This window comes from Herpailurus yagouaroundi, unplaced genomic scaffold, assembly GCF_014898765.1.
Source record: "Herpailurus yagouaroundi ecotype Mexico unplaced genomic scaffold, PumYag 216, whole genome shotgun sequence".
NCBI lineage: Eukaryota > Metazoa > Chordata > Mammalia > Carnivora > Felidae > Herpailurus > Herpailurus yagouaroundi.
Window position 1 is genome coordinate 8,958,043 of NW_024412447.1, and position 20,629 is coordinate 8,978,671.

Here is a 20,629-nt window from a genome sequence, read left to right on the forward strand (position 1 = left end):
AGCAGCAAGGTCAGTGCTCAGGCTCTTGGGCCCTTTCTGCGGCCTCAGTTTCGTCACTGGGGAAAATGTGTCGGACGGGCAGCGTGTGAGCTCCCTCCTGCCCTGATGCAGCAGGGCACGTATGTGTGTGCTGCCTTCTCACATCAGCGCGCACACACACACACACACACACACACACACACACACACACAAAAAACACCTCTCCACCAAAAACACACCAGGGCCTGCTGACTTTGGCTATAGGGCATTTATTGCAAACAGAACATCTGAGGTATGAGAAGCTGACCCAGAACCCACGCCTGCCCTGGCTACGATGGGGGACGGGGCAGTCTCGCCTCACCCCACGCCAGGCCCCCGGCACTACGGCCCTGAAGCAGCCCGCCAGCGGCAGAGGGCCCCACGCACTGAGGTAGCTGCATCTTAAGCCCCCACGAGTACAACTCCCCAGGCCTGCCTGATTCGCCTGTAGATCTGAGCCTGGAGGGGAGGATGGGGGCAAAAGGCGGGCCCCCACAAACCTCGCAGCCTCTGAGGAAAGGCACCTTCCCGCCTGCCCATCCCGGGGCAGCCCAGCCGGCAGCAGGGGGAGAGGGCAGCTGGCTGCCAGAGGCAGGCGCGGCAGGGTGGGGATGGGGCCGGCCAGGCCCGGCTCACTGCTGCTCCAGGCAGTCCTCGGTCACCCCCTGGGCGGCCAGCTCGGCCAGCACATTCTGCAGGTAGTTGGGGTCGGGGTAGCCATGGCCTGTCACATTACGGTCCATCTCTGTCTTGTGGTGGATCTCGTTCCACACCACTGTGTCGGTCTCTCCCGTGGTGCTGGATGTCCCTACCGTGAAGATCAGTCGCCTCTTCCAGGCCACTTTCAGCAGCTCCAGGACCTGCCCTCGAGGAAAGGGGGGAGGGGAAAGGAGGGAGGGCCTGGTGAACAAGTGCAAACCTGGGCACGAGTTTTTCACTCTGGAGCGGTGGGTGGCCAGGTGACAGGGTGAGAGCATCTGCGGCTCCCCCTCCTTCCCTGGTCTGATCTCCCCAGCAGTGAGGGCCAGTACGGCAGGAGCAGCCACCCACCAAATGCCAGCTGCGGGGTGGGGCACACTGAGGGACGAGGCTCTCTGTCCCTTTGGCCTTTACTGCGAGCCACTGGCAGGCTGAGGTTGGGCTGCTCTCCCAAGTGATCACATCCACAGTTCCGGGCTGGGGCCCCATCTGTCGGGATCCTCAGCCTCCAGCCCCAGTCTTGACCACCGCCCCCACCCCCCGGAACTCCATATGCTGACCTGACCGCCCAGGAGGACCCCCCACCTCAGAGGGCGCCGCCATCCACTGCTCTGCTGCCGCTCAAGCCACACCCGGGGCCAGGCTAACTCTGCCCTACTTCCAAGTCATCCTCTCCCCAGGCCAGGCTCACAGCAGCCAGAGGGCGCCTGATGCCTCACTGCCACACACACACACACACACACACACACACACACACACACACTCTCTCTCTCTCTCTCTCTCTCTCTCTCTCTCTCTCTCTCTTCTCTCCCTCTCTCTCTCTGGGATCTGATCCTCCCCAGACGCCTCACACCCTCCAGCCCAGCCCACCTCTGCGACTCTCAAAGCTGCCACTCAAGCTGCTCGTCTGACCAGAATGCTCTCCTGGGTTGTAATGCAGAGGTGGCTTGCAGGCCATCACGGTCACCCAGTCCTGTTCCCCTGTCCCCACTCTGCCCAACGCGTCACACTAGCCTAACTTAAGAGCAGGTGACCTGGCCAGAGAGGTTGCTAGAAGTGGCCTCCCCTCCCTGCTGGTCGTCTCTCCTGGTCGAGGATGCCTCACGGATAGCAGGCAGTCCCGGGAAGGAGTGGCCAGCACCCCAGCCAGCCCCAGAAGAAGGTGAACAGGGCAGAGCAGGTATGGCCACCAAGCTGGGCCCTCCCCATCCCACCTGCTCGAACAGCCCACGAGCATTGAGGCCAAGGCCTGCCCGCAGAGGGCGGGGGGTGCCACAGGGTGGTGGGGCCTTACCTTGCGGCCCTGGGCATTGTCCGGAAGGTAGCACTGACGGGGAAAGCCCCTGGCGGTGAATGGTTTCCCGGGATTGGGGTGCTCTGGGCCCTGCAGGAGGAACACAGACACAAGGAGGCGGGGCACCCTGAGAGGGGCCCAGCAGCTGCAGAGGCCCTCGCAGCCCGGCCCGCCCTTCACCTCCCTAGCCAGAGCTTTGTCTGCACTCAAGTGACCAAACAGATCGCTGTCTCAAATCTTGCCCCTCAGAGACCCAACATGATGTGGCCTGCCTCCGGCGACCACCTTCCCTGACCCCACGCCATTCGGCTTGGCATCACACACTCCTGCAAATGTCCTGATGAGACTGGAATTCATCAAAGGCTGGGGCTCCCATTCCGCTGGGCACTGGGCTCTTTGGCCTAGAAGGCCAGGCCTCCCTTCCTGACGCCCTCGCTCCTTGCTCGAGATGGTGCCACGGCGGGGCCGGAGACAGTGGCAGCAAACTGGACCGAAGGGTGGGCGGCTGGAACAGTGAGGGATCCTTGCCCGTACCCTCTGCCACTCAGAGACACGCCACATCTACGCCACGTATACTCCACACTCCCCTCCTGCTCTGTGGTTCTGGGGCTGTCTGGAATGTTTTTAAAATTCACTACAACCCACTGAGAAGAAATGGAGGGAAACCAGGGAAAAGCATATGGTTAAACGAAAGAGGGACTCTCCATCTGTCACAGACAGGCCACCTGGGTCCTGGCCTCCACAGCCCTGTATCTTCCCCACCCGCCACCAGCTCTGAGGTCAGTCTTGGCCCAAGCAGGAGGCCTAAGGGTCCAGGGCTCCTGTCTGGGTCTCTACTGCGACCTTCTGCTCGGGCTCCTGTCTCGCTCTTGACATCAGACCCAGCCCTGCCACAGGCCTGGATCTGGCCACCGAGCTGGTCTCTCAAGGACAGTCCTCAGTGTTGGCACCTCCCTGCCCTCTGGGTTCTTCCACTATCCAGACCTTCAACACAAGTGTTCTTCCTGCTTATACACTTGGCCTCCCGCCCAGCACAAGTCTAGCCAGGATGTCTCTGCCTCCAGGATGCCCTCCCTGCGTCAGGAAAGGGCTGGAGGCCATCTCTTTGCTTCCACAGCCCTAAGAGCTTGTTCCACCTCCAGACACCAGTGCCCCCGGTTCCTGGGAGCCTGAACTTGGGAAGCCCGGGCATCCTGAGTGCCTGGGGTAGGGGGCCGGGGGGGGCGGGGAGGGAAGGCAGACTACAGGGAGAGGGGCAGGGTAGGAAGAAGTGTGCCCCAGAGCGAGAGGGACCGAGTCCAGAACGGTCTGAGGAGGCTCCTCCTGTGCTGGGGCCCCTTACCTGGATGCCGTGAGGAATGTTGTAAACTATAAGTATCGTCCCACAGTCCTCATGGCCAGGGAGGGACACCTGGAACTTGAACACCTCCATCTTTCCCTGGGGCTGGGTCCCGGTTTTCTCTCCGTAGATGGTTTTGCAGGAAGGACACTGCAAACTCCCGTCCTGAGGCAGAGCAGAGCACCTAGTCTCAGCCGGTGCCGAGAGAGCACCCAGGCACGCTGTCTGGCTGTCGAGGTGGGGAAGAGCCCACAGGGGCTCAGCTCGGCCCGCTGTCACACAGCAGGTCCCTCCTTGCACAGAAACCCAATCCTGAGAGCGTCCCTGTGAAGATGTCCTACACCAGAAACTCCTCAAGCCATTTCCATCCAAGGGGTGAGGTACCAGGAGGCGAGCATCAAGTAGGAAAATCAGGTTTATGAGCAAAAGTCTCCACGGTCTAACATGTTTAAAATCAAACAAAAAAACCCCGTGACCTCTCAACTGACTGTGCTGGCACCCTGGCTGGTACAGGGGTGGCACAGCGATCTGCAGAGAGGCCAAGCCGGGCCCGAAGGTCTGCCATGTGACTCAGTTCTCTCTGTCCTCCCAACCTGTCCATTCCGGCTGAACTCCACTGAAGGGAAGCAGCCAAGTATCACCTGTCACCCTCGGCACCCCCGGCGGCCAACCCCTATCCTGCTGTGAGGCCAAGGCCTACAGACATCTTAAGGTCGCCTCTGAGTGCCCTGGGGCTCACACGGCAGCAGGAGTCACCAGCTCAGATGCGACAGGACTGGGACAGGACTATGGGCAGGTTGCCCCGACCCCCACCCTGGGGTCAGACGTGTGGGCACCTTGTTCCCATTGCAGTACATGGCCAGCAGGCAGAGCAGGTGGAAGGCATGGCTGCACTTGACGAGGCGGCCCACGGCCACTGGCCCAATGGTCTTGCTGTCGGTCACATCGCTGTACCCGGACACCACGGACAGTTTCTCCATACAGATGATGCAGTCCTAGAAGGAGACCAACACAGGGCACACTCACCAATGGCCCACTGTGCCAAAAGGGGAGAAGGGAAAGAAAAAGCCTTTGTCTGCTGAAACGGCAGGATTACGGACAATTCTACAGCTGGGAACACAGCTGGGAACACAGAGGAGTCCCCAGATTCTGCGCCCTCAGAGGGCTCACCGTAGTACAGAAGACAACAGGCAGCAGTGAGCATGGGGGACACGGGGGCCTTGGCGGTAACAGGGCACGGGCAGGGAGAGGGGACAGAAGAGGGCAGGCTCTTTAGAGGTGCCCCGCAAGTTGGGTGTCACAGGGGAAAGGACCTTGTCGGGTAGACAAGCACAGCAACGGGCATTCCAGAGAAAGGGAAGAGGATGTTCTGAAGCAGGAACCAGCACAGAGTTTGGGGAGGGCGGTGGTAATTGCAGGGGCCAAGGGGTGAGTAGGGTGTAAGAGACCGGTGGGACAGGACCAGGTCCCGGAAGGTTCTGATGGCTAAGCTCAGAGCTGGGCTTCGTCTCACACGTCAGGGGACCCTGCTGAGGTGCTCTACAGTGGGGGCACCACCAGGACCACAGCTGCGTGCAGGCTGTACAGGTGGCAGCTTGGAGGGCAGAAGGCTGGCACAGAGCGGCCCAGTGATGCCGGGTGAGCACAAGGGCAAAGACAAGGACACAGACGTATGCTGTCAAGTGGGAGACACGAAGACGGCCTCCAGGTCACTGTCTAAAGCTTTACCAGCCAGAGCTGCAGGGGAGAGGCAGGGCAGAGCCCTCGGTTCCGCATGGGCATGACCGCCCTTTAACCCACTGTCCAGAGTCCCCAGGATGCCCCATTCAAATCACAGACAAGTGGCGCTGCGGCCCCTGAAACAAGGCTCAGCACAGAGGCTCCGGTCCTGCCCAAGCATCTATGAGGGTCTGGCAGGCCCTGTAATTACAGGAAGCCTGGCTGGCTTTCCCAGTAGCCAGAGGGGCAGGACTGCTATGGGGACAAAGCCACTCAGCCCGTGGGGAGTGCGGCAGGCTCTCCCATCCTTGGCCTCCAGGACTCCCAGGCACCAGGACGGCACAGGGACAGGAGCACCCAGAGGCCCGTGTAGGAGCTCTGCTCACTGGCGGCAAAGCTAGGATCAGAATCCAGGCCTCTGAAGTGCAGGCTGCCTCCTATGGGAGGCTGGGAGATTAAACCCAAGCACCTGGAGCACGGCCAGCACCCAGAGGCACTGTGGGAAGTACCCCCCGCGGCACAGGAAGGGCTGGTATCCTTCTCTGGCGCTACTCCTGGTCTCCAAACGAAACCCAAGGCAACATGGCTCCCGTGACACATACCTCATCTGGGGCTATCTTCAGCTCTTCGGTATAGTTTTTTATCACCTGTTCTGGCTCTGGCTTTGGAGTCCCTCCTAGAAGAGAGAAGGACAGAAGCAGTGTCCCAAGGAGTACGAACTGGGGACTCTGGATCCAGAGAGGAAGAGGACAAGCCGCCAGGAGGGACATTCAGAGAGGCCAGGGCAGGAGGGTGAGCGTGCAAGAAGAAGACGGGGGAGGGTGGGGGCCGACTCGGCCACTCAGAGCCCTGCCGGGCAGAGCCCCCTCTGGCCCCACCAGGACGAGGACCAGAGACGGCTGCCGGTCACAGCCCCCAGGAGCTGCGTGCTGGGCCTCCACCACGTCCCTGTGCACGTTCAGTCAGGAAGCTAGACGGACCCAGGCTCCTCAGGAGGACACACAGAAAAGCCAAACAGCAGCTTCTAAAACAAACTACTGTGGGGAGTGTCCCGGCAGCGCTGTTTCACTCAACTGTCATTACTCTGGTGCGAAAGCCAAGGCAGGAGAAGTTTCAGGAGCCGAACGTGCAGCGGGTGCCCACCCCCGCGGCACACAGATGCCCACTGACTGCGGATGACGGCCACGCTGACAGGGTCACGACAAACCCCGGTTTTCTCTCGCCTGTCCCTGGACTGTGGGGTCTCAGTGACACCCCAACCCTGGGAAGGAGCCGAGGAGCAGCAGGAGGGGCACCCTGGCCACCCCACTCCTCTGTGCACATGTGCATGACGCTGCACCTGCACGAGCACCGGCCCCCACGCCCCCAAAACAAGAAACTCCCGCAGCGGGCGAGAGAACCGGCCAGGCCCGGGGCGGGGTGCGGGGTGGGGGGGGCTCTCCAGCCAGAGGCAGCGGCAGAATCACAAAGAATGGCAGCAAAGCCGTGCAGGGGCAGAAAGGAGGGACCAGGGAGACCAATGTGGCCTGGGAAAGCAACCCCGGCAGGGCTCCACATCCTGCCTCCAGGTCACCAGGCAGCTCCGGGTCCTAGCCTCTGAGTCCCGAGGGACCCGGTCTGAACTCAAACTCATAGCCACCAGCCTATGGCCGCAAGGACATACGAGCCTGACGGCTCCACAGCCAAGCGCCCTCAAAACCAGAGAAGGCTAGGGGTCAGCTATGAAGGGAGCAGAGGCTGGGGGCAGGCGACGCCAGGCTTGATTCTGGCTCTTGTGCTGGGACCAAATCACGTCACCTGAATCTCAGTTCCCTCACCTAAAAACAGAAACCTAACCCTGACCGAAACTGTGATTGCTGTGAAGGCATGAACCGCTACTACCTAAAAGGCAGCGACTGGCAAAAGAATATCACCCTCTCTTCCACACACACACACACACACACACACACACACACACACACTCCCCACCCCCCTCACACACACAAACATATCACCATCCCCCACAAACATATCCCACACCCCCTCACACACATACCCCATCCCTCTCCCCCTGCTCCACACACACACACCCCATCCCCCACAAACATATCCCATACCCCCTCACACACACACACACACACACACACCCACCCATACACACACAAACGCATCTCCCACCCCCTCATACAAATATATCCCCATCCCCTCACACATACAATATACACCCACACCCCCTCACACATGTACCCCACATACATCCACACACACACACATGCACCCCACACTCTGTCACACACACACACACCCCCCTCCCCCACCCAGTACACATACAGACACATATACAGATTTCTAAGCCACTGACTGGTCACTGGTAAGAAAGTCAGGCCAAAGCACAATGACCACCAGCACCAGTGGCCATCCTCGTAGCTGCGACTCTACTTGGACTTAGGGAAGAGGCGTTTTAGAAAAGCCTGGTGGCTACAAGTCAGTCTCTAGAAGGATCCCAGGACCCCATCTGCCAGGACCAGCCTTGGGCCCACCTCTGGCTCAGCTCCGCATCCCATTTGCCCACCACTCGCCTTTGCCCGGGCAGCCTTTCAGAACCGAAGGTAGCTTTCCATGAGCCGTGTTTCTCAAAGGGGGCCAGCCAGGTGACCACCAACCCCAAGAAAGGGACACCTGAGCCCAGGAAGGCCAGAGGGTCTGCCAAGAACGTGTGTCCTTCCCGGGGAAGCCCAAGTATCTCAGGAAACTCCTGGCCTGCCCTGCCCGCAGACCTGCCTCTACCTCCAAGGCAGAGGAAAAGGGGAGTGGGTCAGGACATCCGAGGCCTGCCTGACTTTGGGGACCCGGGTGAGGTGGGGGACTGGGTATGAAGCCCTGCCGCTCCCTGGGCCTCCGTGCCACCTGCGGGGTCGGGATTAGACAGATGGTGGGCAAGGGTCAGAGCAGCCCCCATCACTCTGTGCCAGGCACCTCACATGTGGATTTCCTATTCCTCCCACGACCAATCTGCTAAGTGGGAGGTACCGGCTCATGAAGGGAGACACGGGCGTGAGATCCTAAAGCAGCGAGCACAGAAGCCACGACTGGAACCCAAGACTGGCTGAGCCAGAGCCATGCTCCCTGCTCACCCCACCGTCCTGAAGGTCACTGGGCTTTCAGCAGTCTGTGCGTCTCCAGCCCAAAGCTGGAGGCAGAGCCGCTATCAGCTTTAGAAATGGCAGCTTTAGAACCTACTACCCACAGGCTCCTTCATGTAAGTCTGCTTAAAACTCACTGCACCTTCCACGGTTCTGAAACCCCTTCCTCCCCAGCCGTGTGATGGGCAGCACAGTGCTCAGTGGGAGACCCCTCGGAAGTAGGCCAGATAGGGCTGGGGGCCTTTCCTGAGACACATGCTGGTCCCGGTGGGAGGGACAGAGTCACCCCCATCCTGAGCCGGCCTCACCCCATATAGAGACACAGAGTCCTCAAGAACAGGCCCCTCATGCTCCAACTGTGCCAGGAAGATAGGAGCTTAACTCTGGGTCTTGAGTGTTAAGTAGATTCTGGGGGCCACCTCTGTGCTGAGAGCAGGGAGAAGGGCCACTGAGCCCCTCCCCTGGGGGGTAAAGGAAGCAGAGAAGGGCCGTAGGAGTCAAAGAAGAGCAGTCGATGCAGGAGAGTCAGAGGCAGCAAGACTCGGAGGCTTAGCAGAGGCCAGAGAGCATTTGTGAGCAGGAACTACCTTTCATGGACATTTTCCTCAATCTCTTAACTGAGCTGTGACTTTTAGAGGCCAGACAGGAGGCGGGAGGGCTGGCGGGCTGGGGTGCGCGGCTAAGACACACAGGGAGTCCAATGGCTGACATCAGAATACTCGTCATGCCTACACGGGGTGCGAGATCAGACATGCAGAGAGGGGAGAAACGTTAGAAGGAGTCATTCGGCATGTGACGTCCACAAACCCTGGCTGAGTCCAGGTGGCACTGTCAACGGCCAGCAGGACCCACCGATCTCCCTGAGGACTCAGCCGCTCGAGGCTGCCAGGGCCTACTCGGGCGCGCTGGGCTAAGCTCCAGGCCAGGAACCAGTGAAACTCCCGGCTCATCGGAGCCCCGGCCCCAAGTTCCACAGCTAACTGTACAAGCAACCACCCAGCCCGCGCTCACAGCATGCGGGGAAGGCGGCGGGGCGAGGCCGCTTGCTTCAGGAGGGCAGAGGGCAGGAAGCCATCCCAGGAAGCCTCCTAAGCAGTTCCGGACGGGGTCTCCCTGTGCTAGGAGCAAGGAGAGCAGGCAGTGACACGGAAGGATGCGGCCAAGCTATGGAGATGTGGACAGGGTCTCGAGCTCCCAGTCCACCCCCTGTGCTCCCCCGGACGTGCCCTCTTGGCTCCTGGTCACCTTGCCTCCAGTGGGGTGCCATCTGCCTCCTGTCCCCCATCTGGCCTGTCTAGGTGTTTTCAGCGCCATTGCTAGGGTGGGCGGGCAGCAATGCTGTCCCCGGGACCTGCTCTCCCACCGAGGCACCCCCAAGGCCCTTGCTCCTCTGGAGCAGCAAGGGTCCCGGGCCGTGGCCTCCTCCTCTCGTGCCCTCGGTCAGGGCTCAAACAGCCCCTCTGCCTCGGACGGAGCAGGGTGGGCATACCCACGGGGGAAAGGCCTCACTCCTCAGCCTGGTGCTCCACACACACCCTCGCCGGACTCTCCCCCCTCACCGCTCCCTGAGGACCTGACACATCGTGGAACACGGCCTGTCCTCCTGCTGCAGTCTGTAGTCCTACTACACCCTCAGCCTACTTTGCTGTTCCACAGCACCCCTACCCAGTGCCCCCTGCCCTCTGTCTAGCTCAAAACCACCTCCTCCCCAGGAGAGCTCTGGGTTCCGCTCTGCCACCTTCCCTGCGGGCAGCCTGGGATAGGAAGTGGAGATCCCGCAGCTGGTGCTGCCCAACGCAGATGGGTGAGGGGAAACCCGGCCCTAGGACCTGGCCGGGCCAGCCACTGTGGCCTCTACAGAACAAAGATTCAATGTGGCAAACATGCCCAGTCAGGGACAGAAGCAGAGGCCAGCCAGCAGCCTGGGCATGGGCAGCACAGCAGAGGCAGGCAGGGGGTGCCGTGGCAGCCACTTGCAAGAGACACAAAAGTGCACATCAGAAGACCACGGCTGCACCCCAGGCGCTCGCTTGTCAGGTAATGCAATGCCACCAGCGTCTTAGGGTTGAGTGCTTCTGAGCTCAGATGTGAGTCTGAACCTAACCGTCCGGTGGACGGAATAATGACAAGCAGGCACGGGGACAGAATGATGGAGGGGACAGGAATGATGCCTTAGTAGAGCCCTGGGCCTCTGTGCTGACCATGACCTCCTCCCCCAACACCCACTGCCTCACTTCGACCAGACCTCTCCCCAAGTGTCTCCTAGGAGGCAGCCCTGCCCTGACCACCCCATCTATAAGAGCCACGTCCCCTCCATCTCTGCCTCCTTTATCCGACTTAGTGTTACCTGAAAGGACTCGCATACCTGTTTTGGGGACTGCTGTCTTCCCTGCAATGAACACCCAGGGCAGGGCCCGGTCACAGGAGGTGTTCACAGCACCTATCTGCTGGGGAACCAAGATACCCCAAATGCTGCTGGGTGGCTGCTGTGAGGCCAGCATGAACAACACTTCTGCTCCGGTCAATGCAGGACCCCCTCCCCTGAATTCAAGTCACGGACACAGAAGTCTCAACTTAAAAGCCTGCGGAGAAGCAGCCCCTGCTCTGTGGCCTGCCTTCTTGCAAGAACGTGCGAGAACCACCCCACACCCACACTTCGCGAAAGCAACATCCACTGGACAGGATGAGGTGGGGAGACACCCAGAGGGGGCCATCACATCTTCCCAACAGCAGAGCTCAGGGACAACCCCCCAAACTCCTCACATCCCCAAATAACTGTAGCAGCTTGAACGGCCACAGCTTCTCCACTCTTCTGAGAGGATTCCCGCTTATCTGTCAGAGACCCCGAGAGAGCAGTCCCTGTCACAGTCAGATGTACAATCACTTTCTTTCTGACACCAGGGGTCGGCCCTTCGTCTAGTGACCCAAGCCCGTCCTGACTCTGGCCTTGCCCGGCCAGCCCCACTCCTCCTGGCTGTCTGGGCTTGGGCAGGCTGTGAAAGCAGAAAACTCCAAGGAGAGGGCTGGGCCATGCTGCAGCCAGGGAAGCTGTCACCTGAGGCACTGACGCCTGACCTGGAGGTGGCTCCTTGGTGGACCTCCTGTCCCAGTGTAGATGACCATTTGCTTGTAAACCTACCCACAGAGTGCTCAGTGCAGGGAAGACAGCACTCTGTTCTCCAGACCCTGCTTCCTGGAGGCTGGCTCAGGATCTCTCCTTCCCTGACACTTTAGACTAGGGTCCCACCAACAACTACAAGCCAGAGGCTGTGTTCAGAGGAGGTGGCATCTGACCAGTGGCTTGAGTCTCTACTCCGTGCTCGCTGGGACCGAGTTCCTAAATCTTTGAGGTTTCCCCAGTGAGTAAAATGGAGGTTAAAAGACCTACCTACCTCCTGCATCGATCTGAGAGCCAAGGTGACAGGGGACATTGGAGACAATCTGGGATACAGACCAGAGAAGGTCCTCAGCCTCAAGAGCAGCGGAAAGGGAGCAAATGCTACTCAATCCACAGACCACTTCTGAGACGCGTTTAGAAAAGTTATTACAGGGGCGGCCGGGTGGCTCAGTTGGTTAAGCATCCGGCTTTGGCTCAGGTTATGATCTCACAGTTCGTGAGTTCGAGGCCCGCATCCTGCTCTCTGCTGTCTGCATGGAGCCTGCTTCGGATCCTCTATCCCCCTCTCTCTCTGCCCCTCCTCCACTCATTCTCTCTCTCTCTCTCTCTCTCTCTCTCTCTCTCTCTCTCTCTCAAAATAAATAAACTTAAAAATATTAGAAAAGTTATTATAACATCTGTATTCAAGCCTTAGTGATTACAGTGCTGAATGGAGCTGGGCCATATGCAGGCCAGGCCTATTCACCTACAACCGTTCTCCAATAAGACCACCACCACACATATGCGCGCGCGCGCGCACACACACACACACACACACACACACACACACACACACAGGTCTGACTCACCTATGGCATCTGATGCCACAAGAGGACCTAAACTCAGGAGGAACTTTCCAGTCACCACATCTTTGCTCACTGTTCTCTTTGCCCCCGCAGAAGGCTGATGGCTGAGCAGCTGAAGCAGGTTCCAGAGGGGCCCCCTCTCCTGTCTTCTACCACTTTTCTGATTGGTCCCTCCATTTCCTTCAAGGGCTCTTCCCAGAATCCCACTTACAGTCTCTGTGAGCTCATACGATCCCCCCGCGGGGGCAGAGGCCACCCCATTCCACCCCAGAATGTTCTTCTGAACTGCACACCCAAACTCCCACTGCCCCCAGGACAGATGCGCCGGGCCACAACCACAGCCAGCACCCCCCACCTCTCCCGGCGCTCCCACCAGACTCCGGATCGGCACAGTGTAATGGCTAAGAACCCAGGTGCTGAGGCCTAGAATGCCTGGGGCTGAGTCCCAGCTCTACCAAGGGCTGACTGGCTCATCTTGGGAAGTGTCTGGAATTCTCTGAGGCTATTTCCCCAAGTATGAAATAGGAATAAAAGTTCATACCTCACAGAGCTGTTACTGGGAAGAAGTGAAGGAAGACACATGCAAAGCCCCTACACGATCCTCAAGAACGATCACGACGTGTTATAGCACCACATCGGCAGCCTCACACTGGGCCTCCTTCTATTCCTTCTCTCTCACGGCGCACCCAGTCACCAAGTCAGACGCTCTTACCTCCACGACTGCCACGGCTCCCCTGAGCCATCATGTCGGGCTCCACACGGGTCTCCCTGCCCCGGGCCTGTCCCCTCGAACTCCCGCTGTCTACTACGGTGACTCACCCTAACACACAGACTCGGGTTATCTTATTCCCCTGCTTCAACCTCATGACACTCCTCCCCTCTAGCTTTCCATAACACATTGCATTTCCCATTAGTTAAAAAGTAACTTTCAGTAGCTCCCTAAACTATAAAAAGAATCTAAAAAACAGTTCAAAGATGTATGGTTAACAAATGATCCAGTTGGACACAAAGCCACTTAATGCAAAATGTAACTGCAACCAAAATAGCTGCAAGTTCCCCCGAAGGGCCCCTTTCGGGAAATGCCTAAAGCATCTCAGGACAGAGCAGTGACTCAAACCATAATTGAAGTGACGTGAAAACGTAAAAGGTGGAAAGGTCCACACCATCGTTCCCACTGATATCAAGCAGGACTCCCCTGGAGAGACAAAGGAGGGGCGGCCCCAGGCCCACTCACTGAGGGTACGCTGAGGGTACGTACACTGTCACCCATCACCCAAAAGAGGCACCGCCCCCTAGGGAGTGGCTGTGGCTTTCCGTGAGAAGAAACACGGTAACAGCACCCCCACCCCACCATCTCCTCCCTCAACCACGCATTCTCCCACCTCCGCATCCTGCCCCCCCCTCCCCCCCCTCCTGCCCCCTGCCGGGTGGTCTGTTCTGGAACCCGGAACCCAGCAGGGTGCCTACCTGCGAGGGCTTGCTGGACCCGGCTGGGCTTCGGCATCTGCACAGGCACAGCGGCAGGGACGCTCCCAGGGCTGCTGGCAGGACCGCTGGGGAGGGAGGCACTAGGGGAGAGGAGAGAACAAAGCTTAACGTAGGAGCCGATTTAGCAGGAACAAGAGCCAGAGAAAGACCAAGATAGGAATTCGCTGGTGTTGCCGGGGCCACTTCGCAGCTTCACCCTGCATGGCTGCTTCTGTGTGAGTGAGGATTTCTGGGTTTTCTTTTAATTAAAAAGATCCTGATGTCTGGAAAGAGAATCAAAGAAATCTGAATTTCAGCACTCTTAGACCCAAACTAACCTACAGAATCTGACTGCTGAGGATGTGAAGCCCAGAGCCAGCCCCACCACCGCCACAAAAATCAAGTGGGGACGTAAAACTCCAAGCCAGGCATCGAGTGGGGGGAGCATCGGCTGGCAGGGCCAGAGCAGTGATGGGACAGAACACTGATGGGTCACGTCACTGCTGGGGTGAGCCTCCGCTTTTTACAAGCGATCAAGAAGGAAGCATAAACTGTCAAAAAAAAAAAAATGTTTTCCTGGGCAATTCAGACTCTGAAGACAATCCTAAAAGAATTCTGAGCTCACTCACTTTGTCAGAATAAGAGCTCTATGGCACCTGAGGAGGGGAAATGTGGCAGCAACCGCTCCAACAAGTACTCAAGACCAGTATCACCAGTAATAGGGCCAATCAACACCAGGAACCCCAGAAATGGTGCTCTGAAAGGCACAGAACACCATTTTTGTGGTTCCTGCCAAAAGTGCATAACCTCAAGCGTGAGAAACCGACAAGCCCAAATTAAGGGACGTTCGACAAAGTAACTCTTTAAAAGTGTCAAGGTTAGGGGAGATAAAGGAGGAACTCCTACTGAAGGGAGGAAAGGAAGAAGAAAACAAAACTGGATGCGAAGTGGGGTCCCCCAGGATCCTGGGACAGAATGGAAACAGTGGTGAACAACCGGTGAAAATCGAGAAAAGTCCTTGGTTAACAGGAACGCACCCACGGCCATTCCCGGGTTCTGAGGACTGCAGCATGGTTATGAAAGATGTTTATGAGAGGAGTCAAGGAAGGGAGATATGGTAACTCTCTGCACTATTTCCTAACTTTTCTATAAACCTAAAACCAGTTCAAAATAAAAGAATTTTTTTGGATTTTTTTTTTTTTTTTAATGGGGGTCGTGCTTCCCACAGTAACTATGTTTGAGTCATTCATCTGGTTCTAAGACATTCCATTTCTCAAGTGTTAATAAATCTACACGACTCTGGTTTGGGAAGAGCCCCACACTGGAGACCGGCTGGCGGAGATGGCCCGAAACGCCTGACAATCCCCCCCCCCCCCCCCCACCGGCCCAATTCCCACGTCTTCCAGCCCATCCTGGGGCACCTCGGTATTTGAGTGAAGAAAGATGTTGTTTTGTTTTCATTTCTTGATTCTTCTCCCCAAAGAGAATAACCCGTCTGGCCACACTATTCACATCGTGGCCCCCGCCTCAGCTACACTCAAGCCTGAGGGAACAAGGGACCTGGCTCCGGAGTGCTCTGATAATGCAGGGGAAGAGCCAGGCATTCAGACCACCTGCACTAAGGTTTGGTCCCACTAAACTGTTTGATTTGGAGCAACCACCACCCCCTTCCTGGTCCTGTTTCTCCATTTGGGTTTTTTATTTTTTTATTTTTATTTATGTATTTAAAAAAAATTTTTTTTTCAACGTTTATTTATTTTTTGGGACAGAGAGAGACAGAGCATGAACAGGGGAGGGGCAGAGAGAGAGGGAGACACAGAATCGGAAACAGGCTCCAGGCTCCGAGCCATCAGCCCAGAGCCCGACGCGGGGCTCGAACTCACGGACTGTGAGATCGTGACCTGGCTGAAGTCGGACGCTTAACCGACTGCGCCACCCAGGCGCCCCTATTTATTTATTTAAAAAAAAATTTTTTTTTAACGTTTTATTTATTTTTGAGACAGGGAGAGACAGAGCATGAACAGGGGAGGGTCAGAGAGAGGGAGACACAGAATCCGAAACAGGCTCCAGGCTCCGAGCTGTCAGCACAGAGCCCGACGTGGAGCTCGAACTCACGGACCACGAGATCATGGATCATGACCTGAGCCGAAGTCAGCTGCTTAACCGACTGAGCCACCCAGGCGCCCCCCATTTGGGTTTTTTAAAGGAAGGTAGATAATCTCTGACGGTCTTTGCAATTCTTAGGTTCTAGAAGTGAAGGAATTCCAGAAGGTAGAGCCCTTCTAGTCATGGACTCAGGCAACCTTCCGGGCCTCCCCTGTTCCTGGGTCTATCTACAAGGCCCAACCTGGCTTTCTTGTCTGGGACCATCCCCAGGAGCTTCCAAATGGAGCTCAGAATGAGACACGAGGATTTCTAGTCTTCTGTGAAGGTGAGATTGGACAGCCCCTGTGCAAAGGGCAAGGCTGGGAGGCTGGACCAAGGAAATGCATAGCCTCCTACCAGCTTCCCACAGGGTGAGCCAGCACTAATCAGCAACCCCGGGCAGCACGTGCAGTATGAGGAATGTGACACGGCTCGGGGCGGGGGGGGGGGGGGGGCCCTCGGGAGACCCCGCTAACAGCACCCGCTCCAGCTTAAAGCTGTGTGCCCTTGGCCAGGTCGAGTACCCTTTCTGAGCTTCAATTTTTCTATCTGTAAGATGAGAACAATTCTAAAAGGCCCTTGGGGTGGTTGTGAGGCTCAATCCACAGCCCAGTACAAATGTCCACCGTTCCCGTTCTCAGAGGAGCAAAGGGGACACAGGAAAGCTGAGGAGCCGCCGGGTACCTTCCTGCAGGGCTCCCCTGAAACCTTGACAACTGTAATACTGGAGCAAAAGGAAATGTCACACTTCCCAGTCCAACTCCTTAATCTTAAGAGGGGAAAGGAGGGACGTGGAAAGGGAACAGAGCTGACCCAAGGGCCTACAGCCAGTCGGGAGGAAGGTCCCCCTGGGACCCAGGACCCCCGAGCACCCAGGCCAGGCTGAGAGCAGGTGGGAGTGCCTTTAGAGGCTGGGAGAACAGCAGTAGCAAGAACAGAGCAGATGAAAGCAAACCGGCAGAGCCATTTCCAAGGGCCATTTAGTGCAAAGGCAAGGCGCCCCAGGGCTCAGCCACACCAAAGCTGCAACAGACTGCTGGTCACGATCACTACCGGAAGTCATCAAAACATTAAGCCACCACACCCCCTATTAAAGACGACGAGAGTGTGCATGACACATTTTGGAAAGTTTTCCACCCCACATCATTAAAACACAAGTTTTGGTGCTTAAAGGGATAAAGTTCAGCTACTAGGAAATTTTCTTAAACCCAGCAGCTCAGTGACAGACAGACGAAGTCCCTTCTCAATGTATTACTGCCTACTCAGAAAGCCTCCCACAAGGAAGTCAGTCGGCCAAGGTTTTACCCAGGTTGAGCAAGAAGCGATGTGAAACCACAGGGGTTCCCAAATAAAAACCACATGGGTTCCGTGAATTTTGATTCCACTCATTCACATGTTCTTTCCAGCGGTTACCAGTAAGTACAGCTGGTTCTCAGGCTTCCCCAGCCCATGATGCCGCCAGCCTGCCACTCCCTGGGGGAATTTTCAGTTAATGTAGCTGACAATCATTCACCTTGGAGAACCAGACCACGGCCCCCAAGGAGACCAAGGGGTCAAGTGTTTTCGATCATCCTGGCCCTGCTGGGTCAAGACACCAGGTATTCGTTACACCCCTTCCAGCCAGCTCTACGACACCCACCGGAAGGGGGTGAACTAAAGAGCATCGATACAAATAAGACGTGGGAGAAATCCTGTTTTTCCAAACAAGGATAGGCCCATGCAAGTGAACTGTGCCTCTCCCAGCTCCTGAAAAGCTGGAGGAGATAAAGATGAACACCCACCTCAGGAGGAAGGCTCCTTCGAGGCGGTTTCAACTAACAGAGCTGGCTGGCCTGGTCCCCTTCCTGGCTTACAACCAAGGCAAGCAGGGCAAGTAGCAACACGCAGGCCCAGAAGCAAAGGTAAGACCTTCCCTTCTGTAACTTGCCTGGCCTGTACCAGGGGGCCCCCTTTGGCAGTCTCTCGGGCCCTCAGGCTGGGGAGGGGGGACGCCAGAGAAATATCAGGAGAGACCAATGGGAGCCCTGTACCAGGAAAGAGCAACAAAGCCCATCAATCAAATCACTTGGCTCAATCCCAGAATCCCAGTTCTAGAACTATCTAGAAATGTGCCTCAAAATAATCTGTAAGAACTTAAGAAGCCCCAGGAGGCTCAGCAGAACTGACCTAGTAGAAGAGGCTCTGGTCCTGCTGATAACCATTCTGGGCTGGCAGACAGCACACTTTTCCCTGAAAGATTCTGACCCACTTACTATAGGGGGCCTCACAGCACGCTGGGTGGGGCTGGGACAGCCCAGAGCCCCGTTCGCTAACGCCCACGTGAAAATCCGGGGAGAAGGCCAAGTGAAAGCTCCTGTAGCCCCATTCCCAGAAAGAACTCAGATCCACCTGCTCCCACTCCCTGAAGGAGATGCCCCCAGAAGATGCCCTGACCCATTCTCCTCCTGTCTACGGACTCCCCACAGTCATCCCTCAAGATACCACTGCCTTCCTATTACTCTGCCTTTAAGACAGCTTCAAGAACTCCACGTGTCCCTTACAGCCTGCTGTGGGGCCTGGTTTAACCCCAACTCTACCACTTGCTGGCTATGCTGCCAACCTTGTCAACCTCGGTGTGCTCACCGGTAAGCTGAGGACACCACCTACCATATGGTCACTACAAGGATTACTGACATCATTCACACAGCCTGCACAATAGGGCCTGGCAATGTGTGCTCAGTGAATGGCAGCTGTCACCCTGTCTTATAGAAGCTGGCAGGGTCCTCTGAAACCTAGCTTTAAAAAAATGCTAGGAGTGCCTGGGTGGCTCAGTTGGTTAAGCGTCGGATTTCAACTCAAGTCATGATCTCAAGGTTCGTGGGTTTGAACCCCACGTCAGGCTCTTTGCTGACAGTTCAGAGCCTAGAGCCTGCTTCAGATTCTGTGTCTCCCTCTCTGCACCCCTGCCCTGTTTTCTCTCTGCCTCTCTAAAAATTAAATAAACATTGGGAAAAAAAATTAGCTAGAGGTCCAGGAAGCCGCTGAGAAAGTGTTGTCCACACTGGGAAGCCCTCACTCACCATGGTCAAGGAGGCAGGGATGCGGCTGGGTGATGAGCAAGGCAGAACCAAGAAGCTGACTGGACTGGCCAACGTCAGTCCAAACCAACAAGATGTTGACCCCCTTGGGGGGCAGGGCAGTCACAGGTCCACTACAGGCCCACACATCCAGTCATTACCCACCCTCTCCGGTCACCATCTCAGAAACCAGCCCCCCATCCCAGCTCCCATTTGGAATTCTCTAAATGTTCTCCAAGCCCAACACCCTCAGTAATTATCACTGACAAGGCCCCTTGTCAGTGACAAGTCTCCAAGCACCCAGAGAGCAGCCCCCACTGGCCACTCCAAGAGGTTTCCTGACTTTTAGGTGCCCCCTGGTCCGGATGGGGCACATTTCACCATCCCCCTCAAGGAGCAGAGAGCTCTAGGAGGCACTGGGCCAGACTACACCAGCATGGAAGCCGTCCTGTCACCTGATGCCACCTGCCACACACCCAGTGTTTTGTTCTCTCCTCAACCGATTGTTAAGCACCAAAACTGGGCTCACAGCCTCCCCCTGGACCACACTGTGGGCTTGTGGGAGAGAATGTCCCATGTCTGTGTCTTCAGTGCCTAGCACAGAGGAGGAATCAACGAAACATTCTCAGGTGCAACATTCTCATGAGCGATGTGGCACACAGGCACACTTTTACCTGCTCTACAGAGAACCTGATTCTCCTGGCTGGTTGCAAGCATTACTGTTTTTAACCCATGTGGCAACGATCAGCGCTCAAGCACCAGAGGTCAGGGAGGCTCCATGCATTGCAAGGCTGTGGAAGGCCAGCGCCTGGGCACCAGGTGGTACATGCAAAGGAGACGACGCAGAGACAAGGAAGCAGGGGTCAGGTCTGTAGGTATTTGGGCACGTCTTCCCAGCTAAGTAAAAGCAGAAACCCAAGCCTGCTGACAGGGCACAGAGGTAGACAAAATGACCCTCAAAAACATAAGATACCTGGCTCCGCCGGCAGTGGACAATCCTGGGGGCTGGTGCTGCGGTCCCAGGTGGGAGAGGCTGGAGCGGTAGAGGGGCTGGTTCCCCAAGGAGGGCGGTGCCCCACCCCAGGGGTTGGTGGTATTCAGCCTGGGTGCAGACCTAGCCCCAGAGAGTGAGGGCTTATTGTACGGGGCAAAGGCCTGGTGGGTCCCAAAGACAATGGTGGTCCTGTGGGGGGGCTGGGGGACAGGGTAAGCCGGGAGGTTGGTCATGGAGTGGCGGTAGCGGCCTGACACGGGGCCAGTTCCACCACCACTGAGGCACTGATGGCAAGAGCAGGCGACTCCCGTGTGGCCCGGCGGGGCAATGATGGTGGTCACCGGGTATGGGGGTCCTGCTTGGCGCCGCACACTACGGCAGAAGCTCGAAGTCTTATTGGTCTGCGTGTGGGTGGCGTAGTTGACGGTATAGTTGTACCCCAGGGGAGCCAAGTCCACAAGATGGTTGCCCCTGGCCACCTGCTGCTCCAGGAAGTCACAGACACTGGCTTCATATGCTGTCCAGGAGCCATCGTCACTCAGCCACTCCCAGACGATGCCCTGGCCCGGGGCTGAATGTTGGGGGAACAGATGCCTCCGCACAGCCCGCATGGTACCTGTTTGAAAAGGAGGAGGACACGTAAATGGCTAATCTGCTAGCCCCCCAAAACAAAAAGGGCTTAAAAATTCTTTTTGGGGGCGCCTGGGTGGCTCAGTCGGTTGAGTGTCTGACTTCGGTTCAGGTCATGATCTCATGTCATGGTTTGTGAGTTCGAGCCCCGTGTCCGGCTCTGTGCTGACAGCTCAGAGCCTG

General features: G+C 57.1%; 1 protein-coding gene across 2 annotated transcripts in view; it reads right to left on the bottom strand.

Moving 5' to 3' along the window:
• Positions 1-228: 228 nt before the first annotated feature.
• Positions 229-20,629, bottom strand: part of DTX2 (deltex E3 ubiquitin ligase 2) — a 36,376-nt gene continuing 15,975 nt past the window's right edge. Inside the window, exons 4-11 of one of the 2 annotated variants that reach the window (XM_040456082.1) lie at positions 19,796-20,432; positions 13,622-13,722; positions 8,779-8,919; positions 5,672-5,745; positions 4,187-4,345; positions 3,354-3,515; positions 2,012-2,101; positions 229-878 (exon numbers count right to left, since the gene is read on the bottom strand). In XM_040456082.1, the coding sequence (XP_040312016.1) occupies positions 651-878; positions 2,012-2,101; positions 3,354-3,515; positions 4,187-4,345; positions 5,672-5,745; positions 8,779-8,919; positions 13,622-13,722; positions 19,796-20,432 (1,592 nt within the window). In that variant the 3' untranslated portion in view covers positions 229-650. The remainder of the gene's footprint in view (positions 879-2,011; positions 2,102-3,353; positions 3,516-4,186; positions 4,346-5,671; positions 5,746-8,778; positions 8,920-13,621; positions 13,723-19,795; positions 20,433-20,629) is intronic. The other variant, XM_040456083.1, reaches the window with a different exon arrangement.